We start from the raw sequence: 18319 nt of genomic DNA, 5'->3' as shown, positions 1-18319 counted from the left end.
ATGCGTCTGTAAAAAGACGAGCTTTGAAATAACATTTCATATCTACTCACCCGTCAGCGGTAGACTGATTATAATAAACCCCTTCCGGAGTGTGTGTGTGTGCGTGTGTGCGTGCGCGTGTGTGTGTGTGTGTGTGTGTGTATAGGCACTGTGGAGCTGGTCTACGTGTGATATCTTTAGAATGAGTGGGTTGCAGCCTAAGTGTAGAGCAGCACTGCTGTGCGTTGTTTTGGGGGATGGGATAATGTTGCCATTATTGGATTGTATTGTTGGAAGGACCACGTTACGAGCTGCTCCGGCTCACAGCCACTCACTCTCTCTCTCACACACACACACACACTTAATATAATATTGCTCTTAAAATTAAATGGACAAAAGGGATTTGTTTGTGAGTAATTTAGGCTTGCTGGGGCCGTATTACAGAAAAAATCCTAACTTGCAGATTCTTAACTCTTTGGTAACCATGGTAATTAGGATCAGGGCTTAATTTAGGGGGAAAAAACATTATAGATGAGCAGGTTTTTTTTATTTAGGAAAAAAAGCCATCAGAGATAAACAGTTAATGTTCATATCCTACTTACTTCCCAAAATTTTAAACGAACTCACCAAACTTTTTGGATAACTGTTAAGCTTAACAAACTTTCACTTTGCTCAGTTGCTAACGGTAGTGCTCGCTAACAGTACAACAGTGGTATTAGTTAACAGTAGCAAAAGTTAACGGTAGCTACTGTTGGCAAACAGTTGTTTTAGCTAACTGGTTTAAGCCGCTTTTACACAGTGGATGCTGGATACAATGGAGACTTTGCTATCTTAGCCCAGTATTTTCCCTTTAATTCACAAATCCTTATCTCTTCCTATCTTAATTTAAGGTTAAGATAGGAAATTTCTGTAATATGGGTCGTGTCCTCTTGACTTATCAGGGAGCGAATCTGATGTGTTTCAGATGTGGCATTGTTGGGTTCAAATGAAAACCACAAGTATTCTGATTTAAACTCTCTGACACATTGTATGCAGTGTATGCAAAACGAGTGTTTCCTGTCTGAACTGATATATAAAACCAACCATCTTCCATGCTCCTTATATTAGTTCAGATGCACCAACCATTTCAGACATTTCTATCCTGGCACATCCCTGAGGTTTTAACATCCATTACTTTTAATGAATTTCCCACAGATCTGCCGCAGTGATAATAGCAGTCATTTTGCTTCAGACTTTGTGAATTAATCATCCAAAAATTTGACTGAGTTCAAAAAGACTCAAAGGAAAGCTTGCTGTTTTCCAAGTGTGTGCGTGCTGTTCCCAGCGGTGCAGCTCCCTCATCTCTGCTCCCCCTCTGTCTCTGCCTCTCTTTCTCTTGTCTCACATAATGACTTACCGGGGGGGTGTACAACAATCTTCAGTCATTACACAGAGGTCAGCATTTAGGCATAATTGTAAAATGCAAAAAAAGAGCCTGTAGATTACCCAGGAAGAGGAGCATTCCTGGCAGATAAGCCTGTAAAGGACAATTCTCCCACATATACCAAAGTTCAATTATCTGTCTCCAGTAGTGGCCAGTGATTGAGAAGCATGTGTACAGGTGTTGGCAACAAAAGTCAACAGGCTTATGCTTTATTGATTAGGAAGAACCAGCTCAGTGAGCCGGACGCTATAGGGACATGATCATATTTACCAAGTCTGACCCTAAAAACTAAAAGCAAACTTTTCACAGAACCCAGTTGCGTCTCCTCTAACCATCACTACCCTGTGTGATCTGTGTGTTGGGGATTTTCCACTGGGGAGCCTCGGTTTCTGGGAGTTAAATCGTAGATATGAATAGCAGAGTGACCCATATTGGTTGTACTCCAGGGAATGAAAGGATGAGTCATTCATTGTTATTGGGTTAGACAACACCAGTGTGAAGGCATGATTTGATCCATTTTTTGTAGAAACCTATTGAACAAATCAATATTTCAGAGACGCTCCTGGTTTGGTAAAGCAATCGGCAGTTGATGAAATTTAAAAGTTGTTTAGAGGTTTCCACACTCGGTAGAACCTTTCTATAAAGCATTATAAGGTGTTTTACCTATCGAGAACCTTTTTATATTCCAGGGGTTTTATCTAGAACCCACTAGAAGAGCTTCTACTGTGAACCCTTTTATATTATGATGCAAAGAACCCTTGATGAGTTGATGAGAATCATTTCTTCCAAAAATGGTCCTTTGGGTGAAAAGTGTTCTTAATAGAACCAGCAGTCTTACAAAGAGCCCTTAATAAACTGTGTCTTCTGTCAAGGGTTCTTCAGAAGCAAATCGTTCTTCGGTAGAACCTCAGACCTTCAGGAGAGAACCCTTTTGTAACCTTCATTTCTAAGAGTGCAGTCAAGCTCAGACCTGCAGATCTAATACCACCCGTTTCTGTTATGAAATCCAGACACTGCATGTGTCATGCTGCTGGTCTTCCAGTGACAACGTCAGCCTTTATTCGGCTCCTTTTCAGCCACATGATACCTAGAGGAATACCTGCCTCCATCCTCAGTGTCTTACAGTATGCAAATGTGGGTGTTGAACCCTCATGCATGAGCTCTCCTGCGCCAATTTTTGCCTTGTAGAGAAACCACATGAGCTTTGTCACACTAGACACAGTTACTATAGCAACAGAGCTGGTACAGCCCGGAAACAAAGTTGTTATTCTTGATAAATAAATAATTAAATAAGCAAATTAAATGAATTAAATAAATAAACTGCCTGTAAAAGGACTAGGCTGGTCGCTTTGCTTGTTCTACAAATCACACATTAGTTTTTAACTCCGCAGGCTGCCACTGATTTCTGCTGCTTTCACCACGCAAAGAAAATCCACTTGAAGACTGCTTGAGATGCATAATCAATCGCAGTGAATGTTTTAAGAGACACAATCATGAGCTTTGTTGTTTGCAAAATCAAATCAGGAAGACAAATAATCAGCAAACATTGGAAAGAATTGTGCGAATTTGCATGTTTCTTTAATTAAAAAGATTGCTTTCAGATGTTAAAGCCTTCGTGAGAAGTTTTCAAAACAACCCAAGCAAGATTTTAATCTGCAGTAGAGCTGCAACGGCTGGTTGATTAATCACGTATTTGTGAACTTTTTCATGAATTGCCAACTATCTGTAGCTAATGGTAGTTTTAGCTAGCAGTATAACAGTATTATTAACCAACAGTATCTAATAGTAGTATTTGCTGCCATTAGTGTTGGCTATCTTGTTCACTCCATTTTACTTTTCTTTTCTTTTTTTTAATTATACCTGCAACAGTCAGTCGATTATTTATTTTTATTGTGAGCTGTTCAGTGAATCTCACTCATCATTTTTAAAAGAAAACATTTCCAAATTCTCTGATTTGAGCTTTTCAAAAGTGAATATTTTCTGGTTTCTTTCATTCTTTGTAATGGTAAACTGATTATCTTTGGCTTGTGAACAAAAAACAACACATTTTAGGTCGTCACCATGGGCTTTTGGAAAATAGCTTTTGGAAATAACTAATCAATTATTGGGGAAAATGATCAACAGATTTATCTAAAAATCCTTAGTTGCCACAATTATCTGCAGTACCAAACAGAAATACTGTAACTTTAACAAAAAAATTACATTTACTGATGCATTACATGTCTAAAAGTCAAAGTTTCAAGGCTCTGCAAGTTGATTTTCACACTGCAGTGAAATGAGTTCAGTCCTGTAGCTGTTTGTGAGAAATTAGTCTACAAAATCTCAGAAATAGGTTGGCAGTAGTGTTACATAATTCCTCATCTACAGCCCACCCTGTTACATCCAGGCCTTTTAATTTGGGGTCCTAATTTAGTGTTTGTGCTCTTGCCTGTTGCCCCACGTAGGCTGCCCTGAAGAAATACCAGATGGAACACAAGAGCAAAGGGGAGAGTCTGGAGAAGTGCCAGGCTGAACTGAAGAAGCTGCGCAGGAAGAGCCAGGGCAGCAAGAACCCCTCCAAGTACGGAGAGAAGGAGATGCAGGTGAGTGACTCGCTGAGTTTTTGTGCAAAGCCTCGTACTACATTAGCTCTCAGAATTAAAATGAAAATGCCTCAGAATGGACTACCATCATGATGAGCTAATGTAAGACAAGCAAAATGACTAAATACCCAGATATGGCAAAACCAAAATTGAGAAAATTAAAATATAAATACTCTCAAGCCAGTTCGTAGCACTGTTGTAGTTAGTTTTAGCAGACTTTGTGTGCATGTGGGTGACTGTTGGATTGGAGCTTCATGAGTCTTGGTGCAGAATAATGACTTTATTTTTCATAAAGTAAAGCACAAAACAGCAAGGATGGGGGTGGAGGCAGTGGCGACGAGATGCCCTGAGTGGGAAGGCAAATAGTGGAGGTTTGATTATGAATTGTATGCCCTTGCCAATCTTTGGTACATCTAGTACACACATAAGGCAGGCACATAGACACATACGTGAGAGAAAAATAAGTCAGTAGCACTAATTGATGTACTGGAAGAGAATCAGCATTTACTTAAGCTAGTGTGTTTCGGCACACGTCTTTGATCAGGGTAAATCTTGTGTATACAGCACAAAATAGCTGAGTCAATTATCCAAACAGGAGCAGATAAGATGGCAAATTTTCTGAGGATGATCTACAAATCCCAATTCCAAAAATGTTGGTACACTGCATGAAACGTAAACATGATTTAAAGACACACAGCTGATATTTACAACTTGTCAAAGTGATTATGTGTCAAACTGAAGCAGTCATGTGATTCACTGAGGGAACTTTGGGCAGCATCATTCATGTGATTATTTCCCTAGCAAAGCAACTTCCAACAGAGCAGCTCAGGTGAAAAGTTAAAAAGTGAATTTCTTTTCCCAAATAAACACACACACTCATGCCTGCAGAGGCGCACCAACCTCCTATTACTGTAGGCCTTCGCTGTGGTGTCGTGTACAAGTTATTCATTGGTTAAGTCACCAGTGTTGCTGTCAAACAGAGAAAAAAAATGACGCAGCAGACAATGGCGACAGTGTGACTGCTGTTCCTTCTCAACGATTTCATTGGAGGCTGGAAGACAAACCGCCTGGAGGGATGGAAACAAACATCTCAGGTCGAGACTTGCAGGGTAATTGCTGAGCTTCTGTTGGTGTTGCTGTGAAGTGTGGAGGTTCATGATAGAATCAGATGGATAGCTGCTGCAGAAACAAGATTTTTCCAACACTTATGGATAAGGTTTTGGTAGAGTTCATTGCGTACGGAAACTTTGCTCTTTGCTACCCAGATGGTAGAGGAGAGCACTTCCTCTTTCTACGGATACGGTCGGACACGTTCACACAAACATCCGCTCTTTCCGGTCGGGGTATGGAGTGGCAGTGCTACATTGATCTGACTGCTGTGTCACAATGAGTTTGTTCCACTGTGTCAGGGATGCCATGAGGAGATGTTGTATGAAGTGTCACTGTAAGGCATCACATTTGTACTACTCAAAGGTTGTGTTTTATTTCCCCTGTAGCTGCAGTCTGGTGTTGCGTGGAGCAGGGCTTGGTACAGGAGGGGTGTTTGAGTGCACTTAGCCCGTAAATCTCAGTCAAGAATGGCAAGTTGTCACATGTTCCTGTCTGACTGCCTCATGTGCTGGATCATGAGGCCTCTGACTGTTTGACATTAAGCACAATCTGATGAACAGAATCAGGAATGCTGTCCCTGAGTTTTGACCCAAACTTTCAAAAAAAGTAGAAGTAATTTTTAGAATGAATCTGATCTGTTTGTCTACATCTATAGGGGAATTAAAGTACAACCCTTCAGGAGTACAAATGTGTTCAGCTTAAATATCTTGTGTGCAGTGTTGAAATATTCTCCCACTGGTCGTTCAAGAAAAAAAGTCCACAGAGGAAGGAGTCACATTATTGACATTTCTTGCTATCCGTTGGCTGGGTGCAGACCTTTAAATCCGCCCACTCCATCGAGTGGACAGATTTGTCTGGCATCATGATATGAAACAGCGGTTCCTTGTCTGAAAAAGCAGTCGATCCAGTGAGCACCACGGGGAGACTAACAATCAGCCAATCAGGGCCGCAGGCGAGACTAACGCTGTTGTCAAGATGTGCGCCGTATATGTGATTGGTTAGGAAAAATCAAAATGCCTTTTCTTACAGAAATTGGTCAGAGTGGAGGAAATGACAGACTGAAAATGGAAACAGTGTCACGTGTTGTCAGTTCTGCCTGATATCAGGCCTCATGCAAGAACATTTTCATATTCTTATCCTCTTTCTCCACTTTCTCTTACTTTTTTTGGTACAATGGCAAACATGCCACGTGAGATATTCAGCAAATGTTCTGACCTTCAGATGAATGTGTCAAATGATCCACCTGTATGCATTTGAGTGCACATGCATGAATATTGTAAATTAACAAAATTAACACTCCAATAATACCATATAAGGCTATACTCCTTGCTCCATATGCCAGGAAGTGTTCATGCATGAAAATGGCATCAAAGAGTAAAAAGTAGAACTTTACGAATTTGGAGGTTAGAGTTGATGAAGCTCCTGCTTTCAAAGATCCATAAAGGAAAATCTATAATTTTAATAGCATCTCCAATCAAGGGACCTGCTGAAGCTGAGGACTGGGAAAAACAAGCAGTGTTAATGAAATGTTCTTTGACTGTAATATTGTCAGTAAAATAAATAAGAAATGGTTGAAAATGGCAGAAATAGATGAAAAAAAGTTGCACTGTTGCTCAAATGTTCCCCTGGACAGCAATTTTATAAACCTGCATATGAGTATACGGCCAGTAGGCCAGGTCTGGACCGCTGGTAAATTTTGTTTGTATCATAGAGAAAATTCAAAATAAGAAAAAATTCAGAATCCAGCAAGCTCTCCTAAATCTCATTTACAAACCGCTTAAGAACAAATCTGTTGGTACGAGTGGTTCTTTTATGAGGGCCAATGCAATCTGTCCAACAGACTTTGATATTTTATTTCTTCTAATTGAAAGTTTGGCCGGATGGTAACGGCACACGAAAGGTCATGACTTCCCCAAAAACTTCAGGATTCTGCTTCTTATATGGACGATCTGCTGCTTTCTTTGTCATTTATGATAGTAAATGAAGAATCTTTGGGTTTTGGACTGTTGGTTAGACAAAAGAAGCAATTTAAAGATGTCACTTTGGGTCCTGGGAAAATGTGATGAGCATTTTTTGCTTTTTTTTTTTACATTTTAAAGACTAAAAGATTGATTGATTAATTGTGAAAATAATCAGCAAACTAATTAATGATACTTTTTGCTTGCAGCCCTAGTTTTACAGTAGTTTGTCTTGCTGTGGATCGAAGTAGATGCTGCGACAGATGGACTAACCACTAGCGCAGCACAAAAGGCCACCAATTTAAAGTTGATGCATATTGGACATAGAGAGAAGTAGCATTACTCCACACTTTTTCTGAGTCTGTATGACTGATCAATTGGGCCCATCTGTGCAGAGGAGCGAGCTCATCAGGCTCCGGACTCATAACGTACAGTCGGTTAGCAGGGAAAAGGAAAATCAATCTCCCTTTCTCATTTTCAGCCTGCTCACTCTCACTGATCATATCGCGGCTGTGGGCGTGTGAGAGAAAAGTCAACTCGTTTGTGCCAGAGTCCCTCGGGGACCACGACACACGGAGCGGGAGAGAGCCCTGCACTCCCTCAAGACCTGCGCTTCACGGTGACAGCCATCCACCCAGAGAGGCTTTGATAGTGACTGGCTACGGACGCGTCGTCTGAGGGTGTTTAGTTTAATTTGCGCAGACAGAGGTGGGTTCTTTCAGCCAGTAAGAGGGAGTCAAGAAAAGTACAAGAAGTAAAACTTGCGAGGGCGAGCTCGACATTTCCTCCCCCTCGTCCTCCTCCACCACATCTGTGTTAGTTTAGCAGATGAGAAGTTTTTCTTTTTTCTCGCCTCGTTTCATTAAAAAGTAAAGTATGTCTGAGCGCAGTCTGGCAGCGGACGCAGATGGTGGCCGCATTTCATTGATCGCCGTCTCTATCGCTCTCTCGAATACTCTTCGTTGTTGTCACTCCCACTTCTCTGTCTGTCTCTTTTGTCTGTCTTTCCTACTCTTTTCCCTGTTCCCTCCTGCCCTCTTCCACTATGCCATCTCATCAATGGGTAGAGCCCCTGCCAAAATGATAATCAGCTCATTATGTAGTTCAGTGGAGTGGACTAAGGTACCGTAGAAGGGGGTATTCATCTAGATAAACTCCTTTGCACTGCACAGGCTGTTAATAAGAGCTCGGGTGGAGAAAAAGAGAGACGGAGTTCAGGATTCAGAATTAATATCTCAAGATGTTTGATAAGCTCAGGGTCTCTTCAGTGTGGTGTCATTATCATAAAATTGAAAACTGATTCCATCCGGGAATTGTGGATTCATACAGATGCAGAACAAAAAAAAGGGTTTTTTTTGACATGCAAGTGTGGCAGATAAGCACTGACAAACATACACACACACAGCAGATTCAAGCAGGTATTGTAGATGTAGGTGCTTTCTGTTGTGCCCCGGAGCGTTACAATACAATTCTTTTGATTCCAAAGAGTGCTGATGATGAAGGAACAGAAGAGCAGACCTAAGCAGCTCTTGACTGCACAGGAAAAAATGCTTTTGAATCCCTTCAGGAACGAAAAGGAGTATAAACAGGTTTGTTTGTTGGGAATCCGACTATGTGAATCTCTCCCTTCCCATCACTGGAAACTGTAGTGTTCAGTGCAGTTGATTGCATTGTGCCACTTGCATATTTTTGCTGGTGTATAAGGATTTTGTCCTGAATGTGTCAGTGCAAGGGGACGCACGGATCAGTTTAAGTCTGCAGTGACGTGCAGAAGCTTTCATTTATATTCATAACCTTTGCAAAACAAGTCATTCCAGCTATGATGTAACCTGAGGTCGCTCAGATATAATAGCGGCTGGTGTCTGCCGAGGCTTTTCCCAGTGCACTCATTGTCTTGGGTTACTTTGGTGACCTTTTGAATGCTCTGAGAATCAGGCCATGCAGATTTGACAAGAGGACAGGGCTCTTCACCTTGTTGAAGCCACACATAGCCCTTTGACTGAGCACTGACCTATCCAAACCAGTTTCCAAGCACTTGGTCTGATCTTAAACGGTTAGTTCAGATTATTTGAAGTTGTACTTACTGATAGTCGGTGTATTACCCTTCACTAGATAATGGTCAGCACGCCACCGGTTTGGAGAAGCAGAGATGAGTACAGGAGCTAAGCAATGTACTGCTGTGGACAGGGTGAGCTGCAAAATGTAGGGTAAATTGGTGAAAATATTCTTAACATAGCATACACTCAAGTTTTTTTTTTTAGGTGGCCCTCTTTTTAGGTGGTTAAAATGCATTTTGCTGCTGACACTGTCCAAAGCAGTACATTGCCTAGCTTCCTCCACAGATACTCCTGCTGCTTTTCTAAACTGGCTGCATGCCGACCGCCATCTACTGTAGGTAATACAGTGACTATGGGTAAGTACCTAACACAACCCAACTTCAGATAATCCCAACGATCCCTTTAAGGTGCACAGAAAGAACAGAATAAGGTCAGGCTCTTGCTTGATTTGACAGCTTGGCTCGATGTGGATTTGTGTAATGGTGTTGGTGGATTTCCTCCAATGCTAATGCAAAAAGCCATCCCTCAAAATGTTTGTACCAGTATCATTTAACCACCTAAAGTATTCTTTCACACTTCGAATTCTAATGAACTAACCTTGTGGCTGTTGGCAGTGGGGAAGTAGTGTGCTCTGGTGGTTACTAAATGAAATACATCTTCACTGTGTGGTGGCACCACAGGAACTTACATTTAGCTTGAGGGAGGGACTTGAACTTAACAAACTTCATTAGTCTTTTCAGCAGTCTTTGTGGATTTTCGAGTGAAACTTTCTAAAACGTACTCTGATGCTGTGAGAATACCGAACTCGAGGAAATATGAGTCACCTCACAGCACCAACAACAACATGGATTATGACAATCTCTTCCCTCCTGCAGATGAAATTGAAATAACAAAGGAAAGGGAGAGTTTACAGTTTCATAATACAGAAGGGTATTGGAGTCATGTGTCAACAAATGAGGTTGGTCATAAGCATCAAGAGGGCTGATAGACTCCAACAACACAAAAAAGAGAAGAGAGACAAGTCTATAAGGAGATGGAAGCAACTGAGCAGCTGACATTATTGCCAAACTACGGTAATCCTCCTAGCCCTTCAGGCTGACATACTACTGTCGACAGATGTTAAAACTGACACCCTCACCTTTAGTTCTCGCTGAAAAAATAAACAACCTGTACTGATCACGTCCCCCATACCTTTTCTCATCCAGACTTGTTCGGCTTCTGCTTCTGCTTTTTCTTGCTGTAAAGCATTACTACAGTTTGTTGCCCCATCTCCGTGTCCGTTTTGTTTACTTCTGCCTCCCCATGAGATTACGTAAGATCATAAGATAACCCCAAAAATAAGTAACTAACCCTGCTACGGAGCAGGACCAGCGAACCCTAGTTTAAAGTTGGGGTTAGTCCACACTGTCTTAACATGGGTCCAAGTGCAGCGTGAAAATCCCTTTGGCTGCCTTAACTACACCTGATTGGGGAATTTGGTACCTTATTTAGTCTTTTTGTGTCCCCTAATGTGAAGTGATACATAATTTTGACATTCCCGGATCACTTGAGAATATCCTCAATATCCTATAGTGTGCGATGTGCCATTATTTTCAAATTTTGTAGTGAGTCCACGTTTGAGATTACTAAACCATCTACATTCAAAATAAAATGTATTTGGGGATTACCAATGACAAGCCAGCTTTATTCGACAATGAATGCATGTGTTTGATTCTAGTTATATGTGAGAAACATACCCCATAACAAACTTCAAACCAGCCAATACCCCAAAGAAAAGTTCAGTCTAGGTCAAATCATTGAGTAAATATAACACTCCCTTCTAGGTCAGTATTTATCAGCAGATGTCAAAGTATTAAAGCCATGAAACTGGACATAGTCGACCTACTTAAAGAGTACAGTATCCAAAACTTTCAGCTATCATCCTGCAAACTCTGCTGTTTGTAAAGTGCAGTGCCTGGCATGCATGTGTATACACATGCTCACAGAAGCACCTAAATGCCACTTACCCTTCAAAATAAGACTCCCCGTAGCTTCTCACCACCGTTACCAACCATTTTGTGTGTATGTGTGTGTTGTCTCAGTAAGACATTTCCCTCTGACCTTTCCCATTTTTAGAGCACTCATGCTAAGACAAATTGACAGTGCTGGACCCCCCCTCCCCTCCCCCCTTTCCGCTGCTGTTACTCACTCTTATACACACATTAACACACCTCTTATTTATTGTCTGACATGGATTAGTGGGTCTTTGTGAGCAGTTCCTCCTCCACACTGCGGGATCTTCAGTTATAATTGCCTCGCCTCGGTAGCACTCGGCAGGAATAATCTGACCGCAGAAAGTTACTGAGTAAGGCTCTTTCCTTGCACAACTGTTACCGCCAAGGTGCACTTAACCCCTAATTGCTCCAGTGGTGCTGTGCAGTGATTGGCAGTACAAGACTGTGCTGTAATGAGCACCTCCTATGTGTGAATGTGTGTAATTGTGTGAATGTGAAGCAGGACATGATTTAAAACAAAAAAAAAAAGGTGCTTCGATATTAGATAGCTGCTTGGACACTTTCCTTGTCAGACCTTCTGTCCATCGACCTTACCTACTAAATATAAAAAGTAGCTCAAAAGACCTGCAGCAATTTTCTTTCTCAGCATGTCCCTAGTAAAGGCAATAGTTGAGCTCATAAAAAAAAGAAGTATTCAGTGCACAGGTCACTGGCATGTTGCGACTCTTCAGTAATAATTTGTGGAAATTATGTCTAACCAAAGTCTGTTATGTCTTTGTGTCCTTGTGTGTTTCCCATCAGTTCGTGGAGACCATCAGCAGTAAGCAGACTGAGCTGGACACCTTCATTGCTGAGGGATACAAGACAGCCTTGTCCGAGGAGCGCCGCAGGTACTGCTTCCTGGTGGACCGTCAGTGTGCCGTGGCCAAGAACAACAGTGCCTACCACGGCAAGGTGAGTTGCTTGATGATAAAGCTTTTTTACTCTCAAAGAAGGATGAGGAGAGAAATAAACACCATAGATGAGTGTGTATGAAGATGACATGAAACACCCTTTTTTATAGCATCAAATCACTAATTAAAACCAAATTTATCAGAAAAATAAACAACCATCTTTTGGTTAACATGGTTAACATTCTTAAAAAGGTGAAAAAGTCCTGAAAAACCTGGTTAATTTGTGTAAAGTCTAAAGTATTTCTATATATCCATGACTAAATAAGCAAAAATCATTACGTTAATGGTCAGAAAAAAGATCTCTAGTCCAAAATTAATCTGCTTTATGAGGACTGTGTGAGTGTGATTTGATTAGATTTGATTGACAATGATTGCAATACAAGCAGAAGACGCCCACAACTGTCAACATATTTTGACTCAAATGTTGCTGAACTCCCATTGGTGCACAGAAATACATTACATCATGTTTTCTCTACTGAGCCCCGCCCACTTCTAATGATTGAGACAGGAAAGGGCCAACAGGAAAATACAGAAATCTCTCATTTGAAATAAGTAAACCTGTTCAAACGTCAGCAGAACATAGTGTGTTCATCGCTCATCCCACAAACTGATCGAGAAAATCAGCTTTCTGACAACAACGCCACAGCTATGGGCTCCTCCTTTAGAGTTTCCGTTTGCAAACGGTGTTTTTTTTTTTGGCCCATTTTGATATTAATTGGAGTTAAAATTAATGCTGAACGCTGACTTCTCGTAAGAAGTCATGTTTTGCATTCCTGCAGCGTTTTTGCAGCCTGCCTGAGTTTCCCCGAGTCTGGGAACTGTAGACTGTGTATTAAACAGGATTTCAACATTTTCTGATATACAGTCTATGGCTCCAACTCACTATTTGAACTACAATACTTATAAGTTTTAAAGGTTAGAATTGGTGTTCGCTTGATCATCAAATATGGCGCTGAGCCTGTTTTCAGGTCCTTTGATTTTTTTTTTTTTTTGGCTAATCAGGAACACATTTTTGTCCATTATGTTCAAAAAGGGACATGTGCAGAGCTTGTCACATCAATTTATAAAACTCAGCTTATTCCCTTTGTGTTACGGTGTGGACTCTAGCCAGCTACAGCCCATCTGTCATGTCTGGTTTGTTTGAAACTCACCTGTTGTGGACTGTTGTTCAGAGAAAAGAGCATACTAGGAGATGTATAATTCAAAGTCGCATTAGATTTGACCGCTCATAGGGGCCTCTTCATTTTAAAAATTCATTAAGACTGTAGACAATGCCCAGCTGACAGGCATATCTGAAGCTGTAATCCATCATTGCACCTTCGAGCATCTGGCCACCTTTTTGTGTAGAGAGCTGCCTCGCATGGTCGCTCCATAAAAGGCTTAAATAGGAAAAGGCATCAGATGTAAAGAAGATGGATCGAAATCAAAGCTCAGTGCAATGAACAGGACAGGAGCTGCAAACTGCTTCTCACCCATATTGTTTACAGCAGCCACTAGAGAATTTTATAATAGCTGCTTGTTATTTTCACATCGCTGTTGACATTTGAAGCAAAGAACCTTTGGATCCAAATATTCTCCCCCTATATCATACCATCAAAGGTAATGGAGCGTTATTAACCAGATTTTAGTCCTTTTTTGGCTCGTTTTTGTGTGTATGTCTGTGTTTGTCTGTGCTGTAAATGTAAACCTCTCCATTACCCAAGAATATCAAATTCTTGGGTAATGGAGTACATCAGTCTCCTGGGATTACTGGTGGGTGTGAGCTGCCAGCCTGAAGATGTGGCTGGAGGAGGACAGTGTGTGTGCATGTGTTTGTGTGTGTGTGTACGTGTATATATGTGTGTGGACTGTGCTGCCGCTTCTTTTTTCAACATGGAGTCTAGTCATTAATCAGGATGGGCTGTGCGTGGGAAGAGTTCACCTTCAGCAAACTGAAGAACCCTCTCCCAGAGGGTTCGTGGTGTGTATTTGTCTGTGTGCAAGATCTCTGTGTGTATGGGAGAAAGAGATGGTGAGAGCTACAAATTAGCACATACAAAGGGACAAAACCGTCTGCATTTTGCATGTGTGTGTGTGTGCATGCGTGTATTACTGTATAGTCATACAAAAATGTCCATTAAACTATTTCTGTGGTTGTAGAGAGAACAGCCGTGTCCACAGGCTGTTAGATGCTGAAGTGGGCAGCTTGGTTGCATGTTAGTCTGTCCCACATCCTCACCCACACAGCACATTATCATAGCTGTGCAAAGGGCATTGGTCAAGGATACAGAGTGAGGAAAACCTTTGAGAACTGAATGTTTGTTTGTTTGTTTTTTTCAAAAATACTAAAGAAATTGAAGTTCAGCTAAAGAAAACGCTTAAAGGGATAGTTCTGATTGTTTAAGGTTCAAGTTATATGAGGTTCTGAACTGTAGTCAGTGTATTAGCTGCAGGAGATGCTGGTCGGCATGTTCTCAGTACCGCTGTAGGATGCTAAGCAATATACTGCTGTGGAGAAGGTGAGCACTGAAGGTATCTTAGCCGCTTATTAAATGGTCCAACTAAAAAAGTCAATGTCTGCTTTAGTGATGAGAAGCTGCCATTAAATAAGGAAAATATTGCTCTTATTTCACCAACCAAACTCCAAAGGCAAAATCAGTAATTGTACCTTGCAGAACACAGGAGTTGCCGGTGTACCACTGCCATGATCTGTTAGTTTGTTTGTGTTATGCAAGTTTTACTATAACACAAATAAACAGTAAACCAGCAGCCAGTGAGGTAAAATAACTGTTTTCGGAGTTTGATTGCTTTGGAGAGAGTGATATTTGGCTTATATAACTGCAGTTTCCCATCAGAAAAAGCTGTCTGACCGCAAAGGAAAGCTGTGAAAATAAATATAGTGTACGCTTAAACTGATTTAGATTTTCTTAAATAGGACTTTTTAAGTGGCTAAAATGACTTTTGTTGCTGATCCTGTCCACAGCAGTTCTTTGCTTAGTTTCCATTCTGGTGCTTCTCTCCACTTCTCCAAACTGGGGGCCGGTCGAGAACACACTGACTACGGATAAGTGCCTCATACAACCCCGCTTCAAATAATCCAGACTATCCCTTTAAATTTTTTTTTTCTGTGGTCATGCAGAAGCTAGATCAGTATCTCTCTTCTCTTTCTCCTTCCAGGGTAAAGACCTTCTGACCCAGAAGATTCCAGTGTGGCAACAGGCTTGCTCAGACCCCAACAAGCTGCCAGAGAGGGCCATGCTCCTGGCCCAGCAGATGGGCTCTGCCGCCCTGGGGGGCACAAGCCCCCTGCACACCTCCAAATCCAACCTGGTCATCTCAGACCCTATCCCCGGGGCCCAGCCTCTTCCTGTGCCCCCAGAGCTGGCTGTCTTCATGGGCAGTGGCCTGGGACACCCAGCGGTGAGTTTAGGAAATGATCTCTGCTCTTTGTAATAATCATTATTGATAGTTAATCTAAACTAAAGTATTTAATGATCACCAAATGATTTGTAAACCTTTTAAGAAATCATTTCATAGAGAGATGGACCAGATATATATAACACCTTGATAATGATTAAAAAAAAAAGTTTATAAACCATCTATAAACATTATTTGGAAGGCTAGTAAAGTTGCAAACCTTAACCACCAGTTTTTTTGTTTCCTAAATCTAACATTATTTGGACGTTTACTGTAAAGTTGAAACTGATGGTTATAACACGTTGAAAATGTCTTATAAATACTGACTTGACTTTTTCTTAATAATAAAGTAGCTTTTAAGTAAACTTAAATAACTAGCAATTTACCATTTATTAATGAAAGTGTTACCTTTTACTTTTTTCCTTTGTTTGTTCTTAATGAGGCAAGAAGGTTTTGTTTTTCTCTTTTGTCTTTATTATAGTCAAAAATAAGCTAATTTACTTATATTTTGCTGATGTGCCGTAGTCTTGGATATGATACAGAAATTGCTCTTGTTTTTCTTCTGAATTACTTAAATGGAATAAGCAATCATTTCAACTGCTGTGAAGGAGCTACCAGTTCTCTCCCAGTGTCAGCCTGTCCACCTTTGACCCTCCATAAAGATGCAAATCAGACAAACATCTCTCTTGTCTCACTTTAAATATGACTCTCAAGTTAATGAGCTATTTAGTCTACATTTCATGCTGAGCAGCAGCTGACAGACTAAACTTAGATGAACTCCCGCTAGACTTCAAAGTCGGTTTCAAAGTTATAGTTTGTCTTTTTGTATCAGGATGAATTAATATGATCAGAGCAGATGTTAAAGGGAAAATTCTGCACATGTCGTGTGGATGTTGAGTCGGTGTCGATGGTAGATGTAGTCAGACGAAGCAATGAATTCCTTGGCATGTGCTGTATTGATCAAGAAGGCTGAGCTTTCCTGCTTGTGGAGCGGTGCTGGCATTATGTACATGTCCCAGGAAACACTGCGCGTGAGCATCTGACGCCCACGACCGCTTTGCTGCGTATCACCACCCAAGTCAATAGCTGTTACTTTGTTGGCCAAAACGAAGTGTTAAGTGACAGAAATACTCATCTAGCATAGAGATGGAGATTAGAAATCAAAGCTGAAATAGCAGGTAGTTCTCCCTTACCATCAGTGACATCACTGTGACATCACTGTATACAGGAAGAGCTGCAGATTTTTCCTTTAATCATGACATATCATCACTTCAGTAACCACAACATATGAATATTTCACAAAGTAGTTGGCACTGTAGCCATTTTCTTGACTGAATCCATGTATCTGCTTGTTAATTCCAGAGGCTGATGGGCCCTGATGGTATGTCCATGGTCAATGGGACAACAGGAGTCCACGGGGAGGAATATTGGACGGATGGGGGGACCATGTCCGTGTCCCAAGTCAGGCCTTCATCCCCCCAGACCCAGGCACAGGGCCAGTCCCAGGCTCAGCCCCAGAGACAGGTCAGCGATGTCTACTCCAACACCCTCCCTGTTCGCAGGCCTGCTCCCGCCAAGAATAAGAACCCCGTGGGTAAGATATCCTGAACGCTGCTAGAATTTAATGAGCGGCAGTAGCACTGCAGCAAGAAAATCACAAGCAGAATATCTGATCGAGCCTCAAACCTGTACCCATCACAATAAAACTGATATCGCCAACTTCTATGTTAAATTGTCGGGAAGGTTAAGAACCGTTTCAGTTCAGACACAAAGGAGGAGATGCAGAGATGGCAAAAGTACACACAGTCTTTACTCAAGGCGAAGTGCAAATACTGACGAGTAAACAGACTCTGGTAAAAGTAGAAGTATTGATTCAACTTCTTTACCCAAGTAAAAGTGGAAAAGTACAGGCAAGTGGAAAAGGAAAAAGTTGCCCCCTTTCTACTGGCTGTTTCTGTGCAAAACTAACTGGACCTCACCTTTTCTCTGAAGTCGAGTCTCCCTCTCTGCCTGTTTCGTCTTATGTTTGTTTCATCTTTTTCGTCTTATTACATAATTTTTGTCTTGTTATGTCTTTTGTGTTGTCTTAGTTTTGTTACAACTTGTTACATCATTTTTGTCTCATTACATCTTGTAGGTTGTTTTTACCTTGACATACACTGATGGAGACACCAGGGGGCTCATATTTTCTGTGTGTTACTGTGTCGTCCATTTAGGTTGAAATCAGCACACAATGACACAAAATAAAAGTAATCAATAATCCCCCTCAAGTGGTTTAAATTAAAATTAAAGTAATGAGCCTGTTCTGAAAATGTAACAGGTAGAAAGTACATATATGAACTATATTAAAATGTAGGAAGTAAAAGTAAAAAGTTGTCAGAAAAACAAATACTTAAGCACATTTTCAGGTAACTATTCTTTACTTAGGTATAGTAACAAAGTGTTTCTACTTAATTACTTTCTACCTCTGAGGAGAAGCAGCAACATGCATTTAGAAACAGTATTTATGAAGAATGTTGGCTTGAAATAGTCTCATTTTTCATGGTGATTATGCAGGAGTATCAGTTAATCTGACGGTGATATATGGATGCTTACAAATGCTGTTCAAAAGCACATTTTAGAAATTACTAAAATTAGAACGCCTGCCTGACTGCTGAATGTGCCTAAAGAGGCAAAAACATTACCTTCAGTTGGTGCTGCAGACTCTGATTCACTGGTTCTCAGACTTTTTTCAATAATGTACCTGCTCTGAAATTGTTTTTAAGCCAAGTACCCACTGACCAGTGGAAAAACATTTTTGTTAGAAATGAAAAAGCCTTTATGAAGAGCTACACTGAACCATCAGTGCCAACAGCTTTATTAAACAG

The 18319-nt window shown here is 41.0% G+C and overlaps 1 protein-coding gene across 4 annotated transcripts in view; it reads left to right on the top strand.

Moving 5' to 3' along the window:
- The window catches only part of baiap2a (BAR/IMD domain containing adaptor protein 2a), a 75120-nt gene that overhangs the window by 45488 nt on the left and 11313 nt on the right, over positions 1–18319 (top strand). For all 4 annotated transcript variants that reach the window (XM_084743883.1, XM_084743885.1, XM_084743886.1 and 1 more), the window contains exons 6-9: positions 3847–3984; positions 11905–12057; positions 15213–15455; positions 16815–17046. In XM_084743883.1, the coding sequence (XP_084600009.1) occupies positions 3847–3984; positions 11905–12057; positions 15213–15455; positions 16815–17046 (766 nt within the window). The remainder of the gene's footprint in view (positions 1–3846; positions 3985–11904; positions 12058–15212; positions 15456–16814; positions 17047–18319) is intronic.

This window comes from Lutjanus erythropterus, chromosome 19 (genome assembly GCF_056507025.1).
Source record: "Lutjanus erythropterus isolate fLutEry1 chromosome 19, fLutEry1.hap2, whole genome shotgun sequence".
Lineage (NCBI taxonomy): Eukaryota > Metazoa > Chordata > Actinopteri > Lutjaniformes > Lutjanidae > Lutjanus > Lutjanus erythropterus.
The sequence above is the reverse complement of the archived record's forward strand: the minus strand, read 5'-3'. Positions and strand labels throughout refer to the sequence as shown.